Below are 20,949 nucleotides of genomic sequence, written 5' to 3'. Positions count from 1 at the left end.
GCTTCCTACTGACACCTGCTGGCTCCTCTTCTACCTATGATGGTGCTAGAGCAGGGGTGGGCAATTATTTTTTCCATGGGGCCGCATAAGAAACAGAAAATATTGTGGAGGGCCGGGCAAAAGGCTGAACTCAATTCTGCATAATATTTATTGTCTTTCTTGATATAAAAAAGCAGTAAATAGCATTGTTTTGACAAGTGGGCAAGACTAGTATATGTTAAAGTTATGCAATGAAAAAGTGAGGCTGCCTTCCAAAAAATGTAATTTATTCACACAAATTTCTCAAAACAACGGTAGACAAAATGTTAACATTTTTTGCTATTTGTGACTCATACGGGCCAGTCAGGGTCATCCGGCGGGCCGGATGTGGCCCGCGGGCCGTATAATGCCCAGGTCTGTGCTAGAGAGAGATTTCTCTTTTCCTCTGTCACATGTCAGGTGTCTCCTGGACTCCTCCCTTGCCAGGATCTGGAGCAGGAGGTTGCTGTTGGAAGGCTTGTGTGTGATTCACACTGTACTGGGGTGAACAGAGTCTTTTTATCAGATACAGAAGAGTTAACTAGGAAAGGCAGAGGGGTGGAATTCCTAAAACAGGAATTTTTGGCCTGTGCAGAGTTTTCCTGAGATTCCTCCAGGGTTGGTTGGGGCAGGAGCAGAGAAATCAGTTCCCTTTTCCGTGGTAAGACCACCCCAAGACATAAGAACATAAGAACAAGCCAGCTGGATCAGACCAGAGTCCATCTAGTCCAGCTCTCTGCTACTCGCAGTGGCCCACCAGGTGCCTTGGGGAGCTCACAGGCAGGATGTGAAAGCAATGGCCTTGCTGCATTCTCCCACCTGTCTCCCTCCTCCCACCCCCCTGCAGTGTAGAAGAAGAAGGAGGAGTGTTTGGATTTATACCCCCATTTCTCTCCTGTAAAGAAACTTTTCCTTCGTTTCCCCACAACAGACACTTTTGTTTTGTTTTTTAAGTGTGTTATTTATCAACAGAGGCCGGTGGGGCTGAGAGGGTTCAGCAAGAACTGTGATCCAAGATCACCCAGCTGAGATTTCGGAGTGGGAAAATACATCCTGTTCACCAGATAAAAGTCTGCTGCTCATGTGGAGGAGTGGGGGAATCAAACCCGGTTCTCTCTCCAGATTAGAGTCCACCTGCTCTTAACCACTACACTGTGCCAAGGTAGACCCCTGGCATCCCCCCCCCCACTCCCAGCAGTCTCTCCTCCCAAGAGGTCTTTGCCACTTAAGAACATAAGAACAAGCCAGCTGGATCAGACCAGAGTCCATCTAGTCCAGCTCTGCTACTCGCAGTGGCCCACCAGGTGACTTTGGGAGCTCACGGGCAGGATGTGAAAGCAATGGCCTGCTGCTGCTGCTGCTGTTGCTCCTGAGCACCTGGTCTGTTAAGGCATTTGCAATCTCAGATCAAAGAGGATCCAGATTGGTAGCCATAAATCGACTTCTCCTCCATAAATCTGTCCAAGCCCTTTTTAAAGCTATCCAGGTGAGTGGCCATCACCACCTCCTGTGGCAGCATATTCCAAACACCAATCACACGTTGCATGAAGAAGTGTTTCCTTTTATTAGTCCTAATTCTTCCCCCCAGCATTTTCAATGGATGCCCCCTGGTTCTAGTATTGTGAGAAAGAGAGAAAAATTTCTCTCTGTCCACATTTTCTACCCCATGCATAATTTTATAGACTTCAATCATAACCCCCCTCAGACGTCTCCTCTCCAAACTAAAGAATCCCAAATGCTGCAGCCTCTCCTCATAAGGAAGGTGCTCCAGTCCCTCAATCATCCTCGTTGCCCTTCTCTGCACTTTTTCTGTCTCTTCAATATCCTTTTTGAGATGTGGCGGCCAGAACTGAACACTTGGCAGCGCCTGCTGTGTAGAGCCTGTTGTTCATCTTCATTTTGCTGAAGTGAACCTTCAGTGTGGTTTGTGCGCTCTCCTTGGGCAACTGTTGTGGTTTCACATGAGGGCTCTGTTTTGCTTTTGGGAGGGGGGCCAGAACCTGTTTCCCCAAATCTAGCAGCAAACAGTTGAAAACAGCATCCCTTGAAGAAGAAGAAGAAGAAGAGTTTGGATTTATATCCCCCCTTTCTCTCCTGTAAGGAGACTCAAAGGGGCTTACAACCTCCTTGCCCTTCCCCCCTCACAACAAACACCCTGTGAGGTGGGTGGGGCTGAGAGAGCTCCGAGAAGCTGTGACTAGTCCAAGGTCACCCAGCTGGCGTGTGTGGGAGTGCCCAGGCTAATCTGAATTCCCCAGATAAGCCTCCACAGCTCAGGCGGCAGAGCTGGGAATCAAACCCGGTTCCTCCAGATTAGATACATGAGCTCTTAACCTCCTACGCCACTGCTCTTACGCCTCCTACGCCACTGCTGAAATCATGGCAGCCCCCCTCCCCCAGCCATAGCATGTTTGGGATGCGCTTATTTTCTTCCCAGAGTTTCAAGATAGGCGGATGGATTGGGGGAAGGCTGGGCCCGGTGGAGGGGAGGAGGGTTACTTTAGACTTGTGCTTTTTTGTGGGTGCCTTATTTTTTTCAGTAGCCAGATGTGTGTTGAATATTTTTTTGGGACAGAAGATGTGTGTTTAAAGTCTGTGTTCCGTCCTTCTCTGCCATGTGTGTTACAGTATCCAAAATACCTGTGCACATCTTGAGAGCAGACAAGTAGATCAAACTGATCTAGTCTGACAACTGCTCCTCCCAGCACCTTGTCAGAGCCAGCTGAAACCAGTCAGCTGTTCTTCGTTATGATTGGTTACTTGTTATATAAAAGAAGTGCTTGCTTAACCAGCACTAGCTCTTAGGGATTGCCTATTGCTGCAGGGCATGCTGCCCGTTTGCTGTTTGAGTTCCTGTATGCACTGTAAAGATCTGCACTGTTAATAAAGTTCTTCCTCACAGTTAAACTTCTGTGTGCAGTGGTAATTGCTTTCAGCTGTGCTCAGCCAGTGCTTAGCTGCACCTTGCTGGCCTCTGTAATAGGCTTTCTCTAGCGTAAACTACCGTATATACTCATGTATAAGTCGAATTTTTCAGCACATTTTTAATGCTGAAAAAGCTCCCCTTGACTTATATGCGGGTCATTAAATTTTTTTTGTGTTTTTACTTTGCCGGCCAGCAGGGGGCGCAGTTTTTATGCTAGCTTTTATGCTTTCAGGGTACCTTCAGAAGACACTCCTGATGATACCAGCCAAGTTTGGTAAAGTTTGGTTCAGGGGATCCAAAGTTATGGACCCCCAAAGGAGGTGCCCCCATTCCCCATTGTTTTCAATGGGAGCTATTAGTAGATGGGGCTACCCTTTTGAGGGTCCATAACTTTGGACCCTCTGAACCAAACTTCACCAAACCTGGCTGGTCTCATCAGGAGAGTCTCTTTATGATACCAGCCAGGTTTGGTGAAGTTTGGGTCAGGGGATCCAAAGTTATTGATCCCCCAAAGGGGATGCCCCATCCCCCATTGTTTACAATGGAAGCTAATAGTAGATTTTCCATTTCTGATAATATCTCTCTTAAAATCTAAGTTTAGTTACATTTGGACATACAGATGATGAGGAGAAATCCAGTTTTGAAGGATTTTAACTCTTGTGTTTTAGCTTGGTTGCTGATTGAGCTAAGCTTTTTGTACTTTTAAAGTTATTGTTGATACCATATTGTTCTTGTTGACCCTCTTTTCCACTTACAGAGCCAGTTTACTGTTTTTCTTTGTAATAAATATTCAAAAACATTTAACCTACTGATGCCTCAATTGATGTAATTTTATTGGTATCTATTTTTATTTTTGAAATTTACCAGCAGCTGCTGCGTGTACTCCCACCCTCTAATCTTATGACTTGTGAGTCCAATAAGTTTTCCCAGTTTTTTGTGTTAAAATTAGGTGCCTCGACTTATATGCTGGTCGACTTATACACGAGTATATACGGTAAACTCTGTGACAATGTGATCCTCTTAGGCCAGCACAATTGAGCCCGTTCCAAAGCGGGGTAGGGATCTGGGACTCAAAGCAAATGTTGGACATTTTGCCTTCCTGGGAGAGGGTTTGTTTGTTTGTTTGTTTGCTTGTTTGTTTGTTTGTTTGTTTGGGTTTTTTTTCCCCATGTGGTAAGTAACTCCCTTTCTTTCTTTTTCCCCCCCCCCTCCCCTCCTGCTTTTTCTCTCAACCCTTCCAGGTAAAAGTACTCCTGTAAGTCAACTTGGGTCTTCCGATTTTGCCAAGCCCCCTGATCCATTCCAGCCGTTTGGGTTTGACAGCAGTGACCCATTTCAGAGTAAAAAGGGGTTTGGGGACCTATTTAGTGGAAAGGACCCGTTTGCTCCCTCCTCTTCGAGTAAACCTTCTAAAGACTCTTCCCTGGGGTTTGCTGACTTCAGCTCTGTAAGTTAAACTCCTTCTCTTGAGCCATCGGCCACTTTCTCTGGTCCTCGTGGCACCATTTTCTGGGCCTTCCATGGGGGTCTTTCTGTTTCAATAGCATCCTTTCCCCCCCTCCGCTTTCCTCTGACTTGTGTCTCCTAGTCCCTCGGGCCGCCTGCCGGTTTTTTCCCCATTAGTTAGTGCTGTATTAATCTGTATGTTACAGAATGACTTGACAATAAAAGAGCTCTGAGTTTGATGCCACTTTTTGGAGGGGTTCGTCTGCTTGCTTCTAGCATTCCTCCAGCGTGTGTGTTATCTCTTCACTCCCTTCTCTTCTGGCTGGACTTAAACCTTTGGGCTGCTTTATTGCATTGTGGGGGGGGGGGGGAGCCGCAGCTTTTCAGCTTTTATTAACAGTCCTGCTTACAAACAAAAGGGTCTTTGGCTCATTGGTTTAGAGGTTTGCTTGTGCAAGGCCCCTAGTTCAAATCCTGGCATTTCCAGTTGGAAGCAGCTCTCTGGTCACTGGTTTTGGGGGCAGCCAGATTCAAATCCAGGAGCACCTTGGAGACCAACCAGATTTCCAGGGTCTCAGCTTTTGAGAGACAGAGCTCCCTTTGGCAGATGCAAGGAAGCTTCATCCCCTGAAATGCTGGCTGGTCCTGGACTCAGATCTGGCTGTCCTACTGGAGACCAGCACAGGCACTGCTCTGCCTGAGGCCCCAAAGAGCCAGTACCAGACAGCGGGAGCACTTTGGAACTGGGTGGTGGACGAGGTCTGTGGCCTGATGCTAAAATGTATTGGTTGAAGTGCACAAAAGCACATGGAAGGACCTGTTGACTGTGAGCAATTCAAATTACTTTGGAGTTGATTTCCAACAGAGAAGGCAGGAAGAAAATATGGTGGCACCCAGGAATGCTGAATTAAAAAACCTGAAGCATTTTCAGAGCAGCAGTGGCGTAGGAGGTTAAGAGCTGGTGTATCTAATCTGGAGGAACCGGGTTTGATTCCCCGCTCTGCTGCCTGAGCTGTGGAGGCTTATCTGGGGAATTCAGATTAGCCTGTACACTCCCACACACGCCAGCCTGGTGACCTTGGGCTAGTCACAGCTTCTCGGAGCTCTCTCAGCCCCACCCACCTCACAGGGTGTTTGTTGTGAGGGGGGAAGGGCAAGGAGATTGTCAGCCCCTTTGAGTCTCCTGCAGGAGAGAAAGGGGGGATATAAATCCAAATTCTTCTTCTTCTTCTTCATGTGCTTCCAGCCAGCCTCTCAGAGGACCATGTCCACGCGGAACAGCTCTTTCATTTAGGAAAGGTGGGTGGGCCTCAGTGGGCAGGATGGGCCTAAGTGCTTCTGAGGAGGCCGTGTGTTTTGTGAGCTCAGCTCAGAGGTGCGTTTCCAACCGCTCTGCTCCCCAACAGCAGGGGAACCTGCAAAGTGGCAGGGAGGCTTCAGACACCGCCACATAGTAGATTGAAGTACAGTGGTGTGGGACCGGGGGGTGCGGGCGGGGGTTCAGTTGGTTGCAGAAGGTCCCAGGTTCAGTGGTGAGCATCTTTACCATCAGGGCTTTGACAGCACTGAGACAGGCAGACGGGCCGGATAAAGGAAGCGGAGCTGCTATGTAGCTTTGGGATTCTGGTTTCACTTGTTGCCATGGTCAGCCCAGTAGAGCTGGAAGGGGTGTGGATCCGAGAACTGTTAGTATGACCTAGGGCTGGGGGCAAGGTTTGTGGGGAGGGGGGGTTGGCGGCAGTGGCTTTAGTGCTTGTATGGAGACCCACATATACATAAAGCCTTTCTCCAAAGGGGTTGCCCGTTGCCTCAGCGGAGTGTGGTGGGCTGCAATGATCAGTACTGGATTCATGCACTGATCTAATTGCTCCTGGACCTAGACCTGGTAGATCACTTTAGAGCTCGTGGTGTCTCTTCCAGGCAGCTGGTTGGTGTTTTGATGTGGCAGATGCTGCATCTAGATAGATGTAAACCAACCCATCAGACGTTGGGACGCTCCAGTCTGAATGTCAGGTAAATTTTGCCAGCTGCCCAGCACTTAAAAACAGGCCTGTGTGTTGTCAGGCCTGTCTGATTCTCTCTGGTTGGCTCCAGGCGGTTGGAAAAAAATCCACAGACGCTTCGAAGTTTCTGGTCAGCAATTCCATTCCTTCCCTTCGCTCCCCAGCTTGCCAGAAACAAGTGACATAATCCCCACTGTCCCAGCAGCTCTAAATTAACCCTTGCTAAGCTAAGCAAAGTTGCATCTCTTGCTCTCTGTACCTGTGTTGCCATTCAATTGCCACACCTACCTACTTCATTCACAGTAGCCAGCACAGGAGCAGTTGTTTGCATCGTCAAAAATTTAAGCCAGCATGCAGCAGTGGCGTAAGAGGTTAAGAGCTCGTGTATCTAATCTGGAGGAACCGGGTTTGATTCCCAGCTCTGCTGCCTGAGCTGTGGAGGCTTATCTGGGGAATTCAGATTAGCCTGGGCACTCCCACACACGCCAGCTGGGTGACCTTGGGCTAGTCACAGCTTCTCGGAGCTCTCTCAGCCCCACCTACCTCAGAGGGTGTTTGTTGTGAGGGGGGAAGGGCAAGGAGATGGTCAGCCCCTTTGAGTCTCCTGCAGGAGAGAAAGGGGGGATATAAATCCAAACTCTTCTTCTTCTTCTTCTCCGACGATGGCGATCTCTGCTGACTGCCCCTCTCCATTGCCACACTTCAGCTAACAAGACCAAATCGACTTGCTGGTGTGTTTCCAGAGATTAGGCTTAGAACGTTCAGACTCTAAGAAAGTTTAATAAATGAATGAAAAGAATACACGGGGTCTGTTCAGGCATTCAGGCAAAACGGGTGAAAACATACATTCCGCTGTAGTTAGAACATACCCTAACTGTTGTTTATTTAGGACCGACTGGCTGTACTTGAAGTTGCTGTAGTTTAAAATTCATTACCTAAGTTCTCAGGAATGTCGCCTTGATGCCCCTTGCTGCAAAGATAGGATGGAGTCCCTAGGTCAGTGGTGGCGAACCTATGGCACGGGTGCCAGAGGTGGCACTCAGAGCCCTCTCTGTGGGCACGCGTGCACAGAGTTCATCATGTGGCGGGGGTGGAAAATTGCTCCCCCACACACACACATCTAGGCTGGCCTGGGCCACTGGGCACGACGTGCAGGTAACCCTGTTAAGTGCTGTTAAATCCCACTGATTTTCATGGGAAGAACTAAAGCGCAATCCTTTACCTGGGAGTAAGCTCGGTTGCTGGCAATGAAGCTTGCTTCTAAACCCTCCTAGGGTCGTGATTCACCCATTCAAAGCATTGCCCGGTTGCTTCAAAGCAAAGCCACCGACTGCCACCAAGCTTGCTCTCAAGCAATGGGCTCCTTGGAGTCAACCATTTTTTCTAAACTTAAACCTCAGTATTTGGGTTAAATTGCCGTGTTGGCACTTTGCGATAAATAAGTGGGTTTTGGGTTGCAGTTTGGGCACCCGGTCTCGAAAAGGTTCGCCATCACTGCCCTAGATAGAAAACTTGGTTGTGCAGATGGCACGTGACTCCCTGGTCAGAAACCGTAGAAGAGAGGGGTCCGGAGGGATCATTCCAGTGGTTTGCCTTTTTCCCTCCCTGCCCCGGGTGTCATCTTGTAACCCTCTTGAGACCATCAGCCTTCTTCATCTGGAGTTGAAGGACTTAAGGACTCTGTGCTCGGGTCTTGTTGACTCCTTTCTGCCAGCTACAAGTTTGCCGCTGTGTTCGTGGATAGAGTATAGTCACAATTAATGAAATATCCGAGTGGATTCCAGGCTGGAGGGCATTTCTTCTCACCTCCCCTCACTTTTGGAAGTGGAAACACACCATTTAATAGAATGGCGTGTTGCAGTGCCCAAAAAGAAAATTTATCTTACACGCTGCAGATTACAATCAAACAATTGTTCTCATACATAGTAGCATAAAAGTGTCTCACCTCTTGTCCAGTATCTGAAACCTGCCTCGTCAACCTTCTTTCTGGACAAAGCGTGAGCAGTCCTATTGTTCTTCCAGAAACCTGTTCAGTTTTCAAGTTAAAACTGCTGTATTTACAAAAGCCTTTAAAGCCATTCGCGGCCTTGGCCCTGCTTATCTGAGGGAACGTCTCTCCTTATATCGCCCTTCTAGGCCCCTCCGTTCATCGGAGGCGGACCTACTGGTGATCCCTGGCCCCAAGGCGATCCGGCTGGCCTCTTCAAGGGCCAGGGCTTTAACGGCTCTGGCCCCTACCTGGTGGAACAGGCTTCCAGGTGAGATCAGGGCCCTGCGGGACTTACAAAGTTTCATGAGGGCTCTGTGTGCAACAGGACCTTGTTCCACCAGGCGTTTGGCCAGCTTGGGCTTAAAATAATAGAGGCTTCCCAACTAGCCATAAAAACATCCGGCCTCCCGTGGGTTCATAAAGGGGAATAGAAGAGCTGAAACCATCTATAGTATATAGCCATCTATATATAGAGGATGGGGCGGTATAAAAGTTTAATAAATAAATAAAAATAAATAAATAAATAAAAAATATTTTATGTATTTTAGATACATTATATATACGATGTTTTAAACTTTTATTGTTGATGGAAACCGCCCTGAGCCTTCGGGGAGGGCGGTATATAAATATAACAAATAAATAAATAAATAAAATCCAAGGGTGCAATTTCGTGTTAGAATCCGTCATGGTTTGTAGACACTGCTAAGACGAGCTAACATCATACCGTCTAAATTTGTCCAAAGCCCATATAATTGCCAAACACTCTTTTTGTACTCAAGGCAGGTTATTTCCTTTGAGATGAGTTTCTGGCTCCGATAGGCTGTCTCATATTCCTTAGTCAGAACCAGTCCCAGGCCTTTATCTGGAGCATCTGTGGCCAAATAAAACTATATGCTCTAGTCTGGAGCCTTAAGAGCAAGCAAGAAAATTAGAACTCTGGTCTGACCGTCGTGGGTCCAGGCTATCTTTATCAGGCATTGTTTTCCTTGTGATTGCGTGAAGCGGGGAGACTGGGGCACAGATCTGCAATATGGAAGTCCTATAGAAGCCCCAGCCCCTTTCTTAGGTCTAGGACATTCTCTGTCATCTTTGCCCTGTCCTAAATTGGTGTGGGGCTCTCACTTCCCCCACTTGTGTCCTAAATATACTACTTCTGGCATCCCAAACTGACATGTGTTCAGTTTGATGGTGAGATCTCCTTCTTGGACAGAGCTGAACACACTGGCCAAATGCTCCAAATGCGAATTAAATTCTTTGCTGAAAATCACTATATCATTAGTACAATCCATCACATAGTCTGACATCCCATTCAGCATCTGGAAGAATGCAGGTGACTTTTTAACCCCAAATATACAGGTCATTTTGAGTAATGATAGCAGATTTAGCTCTTGCTTCATCCTCCAATGCTAGTTCCCCAACACCTTTGCACAGTCAGTATCACTTTAGCAGACCCACTATCATATTGGGCAAAGATTCTGCCCTGGACAAAGAATAAGCATTTGGCCTTCTTATGATGTTGTTAGTCTTCCTGTGGTCTACACAAATCTTAACAGAGTGGTCTGGTTTAGCAACAAAACATGGCCATGGATGGACAAATGGAAGGCTGAATCACTCCTAATTCCAGCATTTGCTGAATCTCATTCATTGAAAATGCTGGGGGGAAGAATTAGGACTAATAAAAGGAAACACTTCTTCATGCAACGTGTGATTGGTGTTTGGAATATGCTGCCACAGGAGGTGGTGATGGCCACTCACCTGGATAGCTTTAAAAAGGGCTTGGACAGATTGATGGAGGAGAAGTCGATCTATGGCTCCCAATCTTGATCCTCCTTGATCTCAGATTGCAAATGCCTTAGCAGACCAGGTGCTCAGGAGCAGAAGCAGCAGAAGGCCATTGCTTTCACCTCCTGCATGTGAGCTCCCAAAGGCACCTGGTGGGCCACTGCGAGTAGCAGAGTGCTGGACTAGATGGACTCTGGTCTGATCCAGCAGGCTAGTTCTTATGTTCTTATGTTCTTAATCTCTTCTCACTCCACTCAAGACTTTCCTCTGCACTCAGTAAAGTGAGCATCTAATAGGTGGGTGAGGCCTTGTGTCTGTCTCATGCTTCACCTCAACTTATTGCTCCCAGCTTAAAGAAACCCGTTTTGACTGAGATTTTATAGAATGCTGCCATAACAGAATTTGGCGTGACTGGCCCACTGCATTACACCTTTTGAATGGACACTGGCTTTATGTTGAAGACCTGGGTGCCAATTTTATACAGCTTTCTAGAAACTGATTGCAGTAATTTGAATGTTGTATTTGTAGCTGGGTAGTGAATACATCAAATTATCACTTTTGACAGCTGGGGAAGGCCGAGACGCGTCTGATTTTAGGACATAAAGTGTGATGTAGGATTTCTTTGTGTTACGTCATTGTGGTTTTATGCACATAAGGCAGGCTGCCATGGGCCTTCTACTATGATGTGATGATTGAAATTTGTAATAAATGCATACGTATTTTTGCTGTACAGCAGTTTTTTATTTAGTGGCCCTTGTCTATTCTTGACTTTTTGGCACTTAATTCTTTTTTAAGGGGTAAGTTTGTTAATTTTCCCTTTCCTTGTTGGCACTGTGCTTTGCCAAACCATTCTGCCTGCTTTGTTTCTGATGGCACCCTTTAACTGATGCCAAGCCAAAAAGAAATTATCTCGGTACTCAATTGACACCCTCCTGGCCACTTCGAGCCACCTGTTCTGCAAAATGGACTAGGACCAGGGGTGGCGAACCTTTGGCACTCCAGATGTTATGGACTACAATTCCCATCAGCCCTGTCTTCAGTAGCACCCCATGGCCAATTGAGGCCTGAGGTCCTGGTAAGCCTCCGCCCCCCACCCCCACCCCCACCCCAAGCTGGTTCAGTAACCACAAAGCAGATGCAATGATCTATCATTTCCACCTGCTCCTCTTCAACCTTTTCAGCAAATGGTGGTTGTGGTTGCAGCTTGTAATTGGGGGGTGTGGCAGCTTGATGTGGTTTTGTACTTCTGCAGTTAAAGGAAGCAGTTTTTCCTCTTGGGGACGGTTCCAGTGAGCTTTCTGGCGCTCCACTTGTGCAGCACGCCCCTCTTCCAATGAGATTCAGTATCACTATCTCAAAAAGGATATCGAAGAGATAGAAAAAGTGCAGAGAAGGGCAACAAGGATGATTGAGGGACTGGAGCACCTTCCCTATGAGGAGAGGCTGCAGCGTTTGGGACTCTTTAGTTTGGAGAGGAGACGTCTGAGGGGGGATATGATTGAAGTCTATAAAATTATGCCTGGGGTAGAAAATGTGGACAGAGAGAAATTGTTCTCTCTTTCTCACAATACTAGAACCAGGGGGCATCCATTGAAAATGCTGGGGGGAAGAATTAGGACTAATAGGGAAACGCTTCTTCATAGCGTGTGATTGGTGTTTGGAATATGCTACCACAGGAGGTGGTGATGGCCCACTCCTGGGATAAACTTTAAATGAGCTTGGACAGATTTATGGAGGAGAAGTCGATTTATGGCTACCAATCTTGATCCTCTTTGATCTGAGATTGCAAATGCTATGGCACAGTCCGGTGCTTTCAGGAGCAGCATGAGCCATTGCATTCACATCACTGCCTGTAGGCCCAAAGGCACCTGGTGGGCCACTGCGAGTAGCAGAGAGCTGGACTAGATGGACTCTGGTCTGATCCACCTGGCTTGTTTTTATGTTCTTATGTTCTTATGTGGGTGTAAGGCGTAGTACATTGTCATAAGCTTCCAAGATGCTCTATCCTGTACATCCAAATCAGCCTGTATCCAGTTTATTATTCCGGCGGTGTACCTGATGACGGTATGGCCCAGGTATTGATTACCTTGTTATTCCCGCGACTGTTTTGATTTCAAAATTTTCCTGACCCTCTGGGCATATTCTCCGCTGACCGCAGTCTTCACTTGCCCGTACTTGATGGTATCCAGCTCCAAGATGCCCAGGTATTCATCGGCTTCCTTTTGGTTGCACTTGGTTAGATGACCGTCAGGCATTTCGATCCTTTCACTCTCAGTGATCTTGCCCCTCATTATCGCCACAGTGGCGACTTTTCCAAGCCAAATTCCGTTGAAATGTGCTGAATATTGGGACTGTGTTCACTGGTGACTGGCTTTCTGTGTCTGATTTCCCATTCCACTTCAAATCATCCATGTGCAGCAAATGTGAGATTTTTTTCTGATTTTTTTCTTAACTTATTTTTCTTTAAAATCACTGTTAGTGCTATCATGGTGATGATAAACAGTAAGGGCAATAGTGGGTCCTTGGAAGGAATTCCTAAACTTGATGTTGACTCTTTATAGATGTTGACTGTTCCGTGGTTTGTTTTTCCATTGTCTCTGTATGGCTTTTTTTCAGGGAATACTCGAATGTTTTTGCTGACACCAATTATTTCCAAGCATTTCATGGTCCAACTATGGGTCAGTGAGTCAAATGCCTTCTTGTAATCATTCCAGACCATGTGAAAATTTGGTCTTTGATTCTTGCAGTTCTCCATAATCAATTTTGTCGATCAATTATTATTATTATTTATTAACTTGACTGAGTAGCCCGTCCAAAGCCGGGCTTTGCCTAGATGAAGAAGAAGAAGAAGAGTTTGGATTTATATCCCCCCTTTCTCTCCTGCAGGGCTTAAAGGGCTTGCAATCCTCAACCCTTCCCCCCTCACAGCAAACACCCTGTGAAGTGGGTGGGGCTGAGGGGAAAACTCGAGAAGCTGTGACTAGCCCAAGGTCACCCAGCTGGCGTGTGTGGGAGTGCACAGGCTAATCTGAATTCCCCAGATAAGCCTCCACAGCTCAGGCGGCAGAGCAGGGAATCAAACCCGTTTCCTCCAGATTAGATACACGAGCTCTTAACCTCCTACGCCACTGCTGCTCCACTGCTGACACACTTGCCCACTTGACTCCCACAAGCCAGCATGCTGGCAATCTGTTGCAATGAATTCTCAAAGGCTTTCATGGGCAGAATCAGTTGGCTGTTGTGGGTTGTCCAGTCTGTGTGGCTATGGTCTGATGGCTTTTGCTCCTAATATTTCACCTGCATCTATGGCTGGCTTATTCAAAGGCATGTCTTGGTGAGATGTGTTTGTGCGGAGTGATTATGTTGTTTTATTCACCTCATGAGGAGCAAGACACATTTGGCTGTGTCATTTGCAGTTGCATTTGAATGTCTCTGGTTTTGTTTGGTGTGTTTTAGTAATGGTAGCCAGGTTTTGTTGATTTTCAAACTCTTCCTTTTTGTTGCGACTGTCTCAGTGTTCGTGGATCTCAGTGACTTCCGTGACAGTAACATAGTACCTGTCGGAATGGTCAAATATTTCTGCATCTTCAAATAAGAGCCAATATCTGGCTTGGTTTAGAGCAGGGGTCTTCAAACTATGGCCCTCCAGATGTTCATAGACTTAATTCCCATAGATTACACCCTTGGTCATGCTGTGGCGGGGCTGATGGGGGGTATGAGGTCCATAATCTGGAGGCAATTAGTTTACATGATCAGCTATTGATGGTTTCTCAGGTTGGTTTGAATTGGCAGTGCCTTTCATGTTCTTTCATTCTTGTCAGAATGGTGTTTTTTGTAGTCCTTGTTTATGCTTATCTTAAGCCACATGGTGTGCGATAAGACTCCTGCGGAGGTAAGGGGGTCTCCCTTTGCAGTAATTGCATTTTTCTGGTAGGTCTGAAGACTGTTTTAAGGCTGTGTTTTTCCATTTGATCCATGATCCACTTGATGTACAGTAAAAATACCTTCCCTTCACACTGCGCCACAGAGAGGAATACATCTTACTGTGACATACCTGTGAAGGTGCCAGCCATAGATGCAGGCATCTATTATTTTGTCAGTTGATTTCTATCCCACCCTTTAAATACATCCCAGGGCAGATTACAACAGCCTAAAAGTGCAAAAGCTACCAGATCATGACCGCACAATAGCTACGGGTTCACAACAGCCAATCTGTTGCAACTTTGCAATTTTGACCTCTGTCGTGGTCCAGGGATGGTAAGCTAAGCTGCTGTCCCTGACTGAATAGGCATATGGTGTATTTCCAGAAAACAGACATAGAACATGCAGAACACAGGGACGTTTTACAAATAAATAAGAAGCATACTTATGGTCTGTTTGGGCATTCAGAAAAGGTAAAGATGCAGAGTCTCCTTGAGGATTTTTAATTAGGACAGGCTCACTTTACTTGAAGTTGCAGCTATTTAAAGTGAGGCATTACCTTAGGTCTCCTGGTTGGGAGTTCTTTCCAGTGTCTCTTGCGCCATGTGGACCAGAAGGCATCCCACAGGTAGAAGCTTAGTCCAGCATGACGTATAGTTCCCTAGTCAGAAGCTGTAGTAGGAAGAGCTTCTTCTGTGTCCAGAGAATGTATAATCTACTCTGGGGTGAGTCATTCCCCCCCCCAGCCGCAACTGGTTATTCAGATCCTCTTGCCCCACAAGGGAAAAGAATATATTCTCGTAGTTGTCTGTTTCCCTCCCTGCCCCTGGATGTCACCTTCCCATAGGGCAGACCTGGGCAATATACGGCCCGCGGGCCACATCCGGCCCGCGGGGGGAGTCTATAAAATTATGCATGGGGTAAAAAATGTTGATAGAATTTCTCACAATACTAGACCTAGGGGGCATACATTGAAAATGCTGGGGGGAAGAATAAGGACTAACAAAAGGAAACATTTCTTCACAGCGTGTGATTGGTGTTTGAATATGCTGCCACAGGAGGTGGTGATGGCCCACTCCTGGATAGCTTTAAAAGCTTGGACAGATTGATGGAGGAGAAGTCGATCTCTGGCTACCAATCTTGATCCTCCTTGATCTGAGGTTGCAAATGCCTTAGCAGACCAGGTGCTCGGGAGCAGCAGCAGCAGCAGAAGGCCATTGCTTTCATCTCCTGCATGTGAGCTCCCTGAGGAATCTGGTGGGCCACTGCAAGCAGCAGAGTGCTGGACTAGATGGACTCTGGTCTGATCCAGCAGGCTCTTTCTGATGTTCTTATGTTGTCAGTGATAACCTACTAAATTGTCCTTTTCCAGGCTGACCTTTCCTGATGGATCCGACCAGGCTGCTTTTCTTCTGGTCTGCTGTCTGGGGACGGTCCTTCGACTTCCTGTTTGAGTTGCTCTGCAACATCAGCTGGGAAGGGTTTGATTGGCCCCGTCCCCTTTTGCAGCCACCTCTGGAGCTGGCAAAAGGGCATTGCCCATGGAACAGAGACTCACAACCTGAACCCCAAAACAAGTTTTTTACAGCTGTGTGATCTCCTATCCCAGTGATGGCGAACCTTTTCGAGACCGAGTGCCCAAACTGCAACCCAAAACCCACTTATTTATGACAAAGTGCCAACAAGGCAATTTAACCAGAGGTGGGATCCAGCAGGTTCTCACCAGTTCCCGAGAGTGGGTTACTAATTATTTGTGTGTGCGAGGGGTTACTAGTGGGTCAGCTTTCCGTCTCCAGCCCTGCGCCTCCCGAGGCCTGCCTTTGAGCGTAGAAGGTCCCATATAGCAGTGCGACTAATAATGCCAACTCCCTGAACTGGGTTAATCCCTTCCAGGTCCTGCAATTCGGTGATTCTCAGCCTTTCGTGCCTTTTATCTCACCAGTCTCTATCAAAAGAATCTGTGTGTTTCACCATTACTTCCATGTTCAGATTTGTGAGTTGGGGGGCATTTTCTATAATAGGATGATGATTTAGAAATGACCTGGTGCAAGCCCCAGGGGTTCGTGGGTAGGGTGTGGCTGCCCATGGGGGGGGATCAACTCAGGTTTTGCCCAGGGCTCCAGGTTTGCCCTAGGTGCGCCTCTGCCCTTGCTGAGGCTGGCGAGGAACCTGTTACTAAAATTTCTGGATCCTACCACTGAATTTAACCTGAATACTGAGGTTTTAGTTTAGGAAAATGGTTGGCTCTGAGGGCATGCATTACCTCGGGAGGAAACTTTGGTGATAGTCGGTGGCTTTGCGTTTTGGAAGCAACCGTGCAAATGCCGAGCGGGTGAATCGTCACTTGCGACCCTAGGAGGGGTTTACTCAGAAGCAAAGCCCTGCCTGACAAGATGACAAACTCTGTAGCGTGTGTGCCAACAGAGAGGGCTCTGGAGTGCACCACCTCTGGCACCCGTGCCAATAGTTTAAGTCATCACGTATCCCTATCCATGTACACACATGCATATTCAGGTGGAAGGAAAGCATAGGATTTTGCTTTGAAGCAGGTGGATTCCTCGGGAAGCGCTTGGAACCGCTTCCTGCCATCCTGCACTTTGCGTAAAGGTGTTAACAAAGGGAGCCTGTCGGCTGGGTTAAGTTGCATCTCATCCGTACTTTGCCGCAGGGATATGTTCTCCTTTGGGACCACAGGAGGGAAGCACCTTTCTGTACCAAAGTGTGTGTTGGGGGTGGCACTTTGTGGTGATTTCTGCTGGCACTGTGTGCTGTGCGTGTTCTGAGCACTTCAGTGACTGTGCAGCCAGTTCTAGGATTGGGCCACAGAACTTCTTCCATTTGAGAATTCCGTTGTCTCCCTTCCCAATATCATCTCAAAAAGGATATTGAAGAGATATAAAAAGTGCAGAGAAGGGCAACGAGGATGATTGAGGGACTGGAGCACCTTCCCTATGAGGAGAGGCTGCAGCGTTTGGGACTCTTTAGTTTGGAGAGGAGGCGGCTGAGGGGGGATATGATTGAAGTCTATAAAATTATGCCTGGGGTAGAAAATGTGGACAGAGAGAAATTGTTCTCTCTTTCTCACAATACTAGAACCAGGGGGCATCCATTGAAAATGCTGGGGGGAAGAATTAGGACTAATAAAAGGAAACCACTTCTAACTTCATAGCGTGTGATTGGTGTTTGGAATATGCCTGCCACAGTGAGGTGGTGATGGCCCACTCCACCTGGATAGCTTTAAAAAAAGGGGCTTCTGTGACAGATTGATGGAGGAGAAGTCGATCTATGGCTACTACTAATCTTGATCCTCCTTGATCTGAGATTGCAAATGCCTTAGCAGACCAGGTGCTCGGGAGCAGCAGCAGCAGAAGGCCATTGGGTTCACATCCTACATGTGAGCTCCCAAAGGCACCTGGTGGGCCACTGCAAGTAGCAGAGTGCTGGACTAGATGGACTCTGGTCTGATCCAGCAGGCCAGTTCTTATGTTCTTAATTTGAGTCCTGCTGCCGGGGGAATGAAAGCAGAATCTCTGGAATCAGATGCAGGTGATGCTTCAGAAGGAACTGACCACTCCTGGGGCTCTTGATCATTTGCAGGCTCTTGGCACAGCCTGGCAGTTCCTGTGAGGGTCCCAGTGGTCTTTGCTTATCTCTAGCACACCTCTGTAGACCAAAGACTGAAATTGGGCAGGATACACCAGGGGAATGGTCAATGTGTAGGGTCAGTGCTGTGTGAAGAAGCCAGTTTTCATCTGGCTTTTCAATCCACTCCAACAGAAGGAGCAACATGAATGCCAGGAAATCACAAGGCAGCTCAAAGTGTGTGTGTGTGTGTGAGAGAGAGAGAGAGAGAGAGAGAAAGAGAGAGAGAGAGAGAGAGAGAGAGAGAGTGTGAATGTGAGTGAGTGTGAGTGTGTTTGTGTGTGTGTGTGTGTGTCGGGGGGTGGGGCGGGGGTTACATTATTTGCACTTTGTGGTGATTTGTTCATAATCTGAGTGCTTCGGTGATGGATGCAGCCAGTTCTAGGATTGGGCCACAGAACTGTGGCTTTTGTTTCTTCCATTTTAGAATTCTGTCCAGTGTGTCCCCCCCCCCCCCCCCATATACAAAACAGCAGCAGGGGCCTGATATGTTGAGAAAGCTGTGCAGATGCCCAGAAGAGGAGAAAGGGGAGGGGGGAGGAGGAGAAGTCATCTCTTAAGGAAGAAAATCAGGCAAAGAACGGTGGAGCCTAGAACTTATCCTGGAGAGCGAAGCCAAGAGGAAGAATCTGCACAGCTGAAAGTCTTAAGGCAGGGGTGTCCAACTCTGGCGCTTCGGATGCTCATGGACTACAATTCCCATCACTCAGAATGGCCAGGGAATGATGGGAATTGTAGTCCACGAACATCCGAAACGCCAGAGTTGGACGCCTCTGTCTTAGAGAAATGCCAGCAGAGAGTAGCAAAGAGGAAGAAAGCAGGAATCCAAGATGAGAGGGTCACAGCCGGAGCCTAGAAAGGACAGAGCCAAACTTTCCACGCCAAACTTTCCACCTACCGTGCCTTCCTGCAGACCAGTTCCACCAGCCCTCCCCCTACAGGCCAAGCACTGCTGCATTCTGGGAGAATTGTCAGCACCCCTCCTCCTGTGGTGCTGCGGGGCGTTGCTGCGCGCGGTGTGCCTGCCTTCGCTGTGGGTTCCTTAACGGAGCATCTCTGTCTGTCTTTTCAGCTTGGCAATGAGGAGCAGCAGCTGGTGTGGGCCAAGCGTGAGAGTGAGAAGGCAGAGCAGGAGAGGCTGGCGCGGCTGCAGAGGCAGGAGCAGGAGGACCTGGAGTTGGCCATCGCCCTCAGCAAGGCAGACATGCCAGCCTCATAAGACCGGGCCCCACCCACCGAGCCTGCCCGCCCACCCGAGCCCCCGCCCACCGAGCCTGCCCAGACTTCAGGTGGCTGCTTTGCTTGCTCACGTTCCAGAGTAATTCCAATTGCCGACTGGGACGGGCTGGCTAGAGCTGCCAAGTGTAACGGGCATGCCTTCGGCCACCTGCTGCGCTCCCCCCCGGGATGTAATCTGGTCAGAAGCGTGTGATCGGCTTGATCACTTGCAAGGCAGCTGAAACTGGCAGCTGAGCCTCCTGCAGTGGGACCTCGGGACCCCTCCTGGTGCCACTTTTTGCAGCACGAACACAGCGGAGACGGAAACTGCCACGCGTGGATTGCCAAGGCCAGCGATATCCGTGGTGACCGTGGAGCGGGGCATCCTGTTTTGAGTTAGCGAGTCACCTGTGTGCTACTGCTCCGACTCTCAGTCCCAACACGTTTCTTGCTTGTCTTAAGAAAGGAGCACCCTTGGACCATTACAGAAGTGGGGCTTGGTTGTCCCTGGACTGACCACATCGGACTGCTGGTGGGAGCTCACAGGTTCCTTCCAACCAGTGTTGCCCAGAGTCCACTGATACAGAGCAGGGCTCGAGCCTAGTCCCTGACATTCTCAGTGGTTCTAGGCCAGGATTCCTTGACGGTCGAGCCTTTTGTAATGAATGGTGAGGAATAACACTCCACCGTCACTGCCTCTGAGAAGGACTATCCCTCTTCCATCTGGTTAATTGTGAGGCTGTTGCTGATTGCCCCGGAAAACGAGTTGGCATCTGGGGCATTGGATGGTAAAAGGCAAGGGGACCTTGTGAACCAGTGATGCTTCATACTGAAACCGAGGAAACCGTGTTCATGGCCCCCAAGAGCAGGGCTGTGTGAGCATTGTTTGATCCCCACCCCCAGAACACGCAGAAAGCCCCCTTCGTTGCCCTGACCTCTCTCCCTCCTCCGAATGAGGCGTGAGCACTCATGGGCCACCCGTGATTCTCCTTGGCAAGCGGACGGCGTTTCCCCAGAGGCGGAAGAATACTGCTAGTGCCACCTGTGCTCAATAATTCATAGACTGGTCAGGTGGGGCCAGACAACCTGACTGTGAAACCTGTGCACGGAGCAGTTCTGCCCCCAAACCTCCCCTAACCACACCCACTGATCCCACCCTGCCGCAGGAACAGTGCCAGACTTTTAGAGCTCGAATTCTGATTCTGAGACGCTTCCGGAGGGGATGCAGTTCCAGATGTCCGCGTGAAGCACCTTGAACGGTTGCTGCCAAAAAACAGCTGGATGGGCTTCTTCTGACCTCACCTATTGAAGAACTGCTGCTGAGGTTCCACTCAATGCTAACTGAGCCCCCCTCCCCCCCATCCCACCCCATTGCCTTTACACACTTCTGTGGTGTTCGTTCAGTCCCCGTTCTCTGTGCCTCAACTCTGTGTGCGTGCCTGCCTTGTCAGACTGCCCCCCTTGCTGTGGGAGCTCCTGGTGCAGAGGCTGCCGGCAGTGCCACTGCTTTTCCCAGGTGTGTCCCAGGCGTGTGTCCCCTTCTCTTGTGTTTTCTCTTTTGTTGGTGCGTTCCTCTGGAGGCTGCCTCCCAGTCTATTGGGGGGGGGGGCAGGGTCTTCTGCTGGTTTGTGACAGCCCTCCCCAATAATGCTGCAAAGTCACTGTATCCTTCTCACATGGCTGTGAATCTTCCTTGAATTTCTGCCCTGCCTCTGTAACAACGTGGTCAGAACTGCAGTGACAGCAGTCTGGGTTTCTCAGACTTGTTGGCCTCCCCTCTGGTTGCAGGGAGGAGCCACTGCCTCTAGGTTGGCTGGGCTGGGCATCTGCCTTCCCGCTGGAGGGAAGCTGGCCCTCCTGCCCGCCCGCGGAGTAGTGAAGCAGCTGAGTCTCCAAGGTGTCTTTAAAGCAGACCTGGGCATTATACGGCCCGCGGGCCACATCCGGCCCGCTGGATGACCCTGACTGGCCCCCCTGCCGTGCTGGGGAGCGAGGCGTCTTTG

At 48.6% G+C, this 20,949-nt stretch overlaps 1 protein-coding gene across 7 annotated transcripts in view; it reads left to right on the top strand.

Annotated features, from left to right (window-relative positions):
• Positions 1-20,949, top strand: part of EPS15L1 (epidermal growth factor receptor pathway substrate 15 like 1) — a 66,108-nt gene extending 45,159 nt beyond the window's left edge. For 3 of the 7 annotated variants that reach the window (XM_048497704.1, XM_048497705.1, XM_048497711.1), the window contains 2 exons: positions 4,186-4,391; positions 18,801-20,949. In XM_048497704.1, the coding sequence (XP_048353661.1) occupies positions 4,186-4,391; positions 18,801-18,947 (353 nt within the window). In that variant the 3' untranslated portion in view covers positions 18,948-20,949. Of the gene's footprint in view, positions 1-4,185; positions 4,392-18,800 lie in introns of those variants that run through there. The other 4 variants (XM_048497707.1, XM_048497708.1, XM_048497709.1 and 1 more) reach the window with 4 other exon arrangements.

The sequence above is a fragment of the Sphaerodactylus townsendi genome, linkage group LG05 (genome assembly GCF_021028975.2).
Source record: "Sphaerodactylus townsendi isolate TG3544 linkage group LG05, MPM_Stown_v2.3, whole genome shotgun sequence".
NCBI classification, from domain to species: Eukaryota; Metazoa; Chordata; class Lepidosauria; order Squamata; family Sphaerodactylidae; genus Sphaerodactylus; species Sphaerodactylus townsendi.
This window is presented reverse-complemented; position numbering and strand designations above follow the sequence as displayed.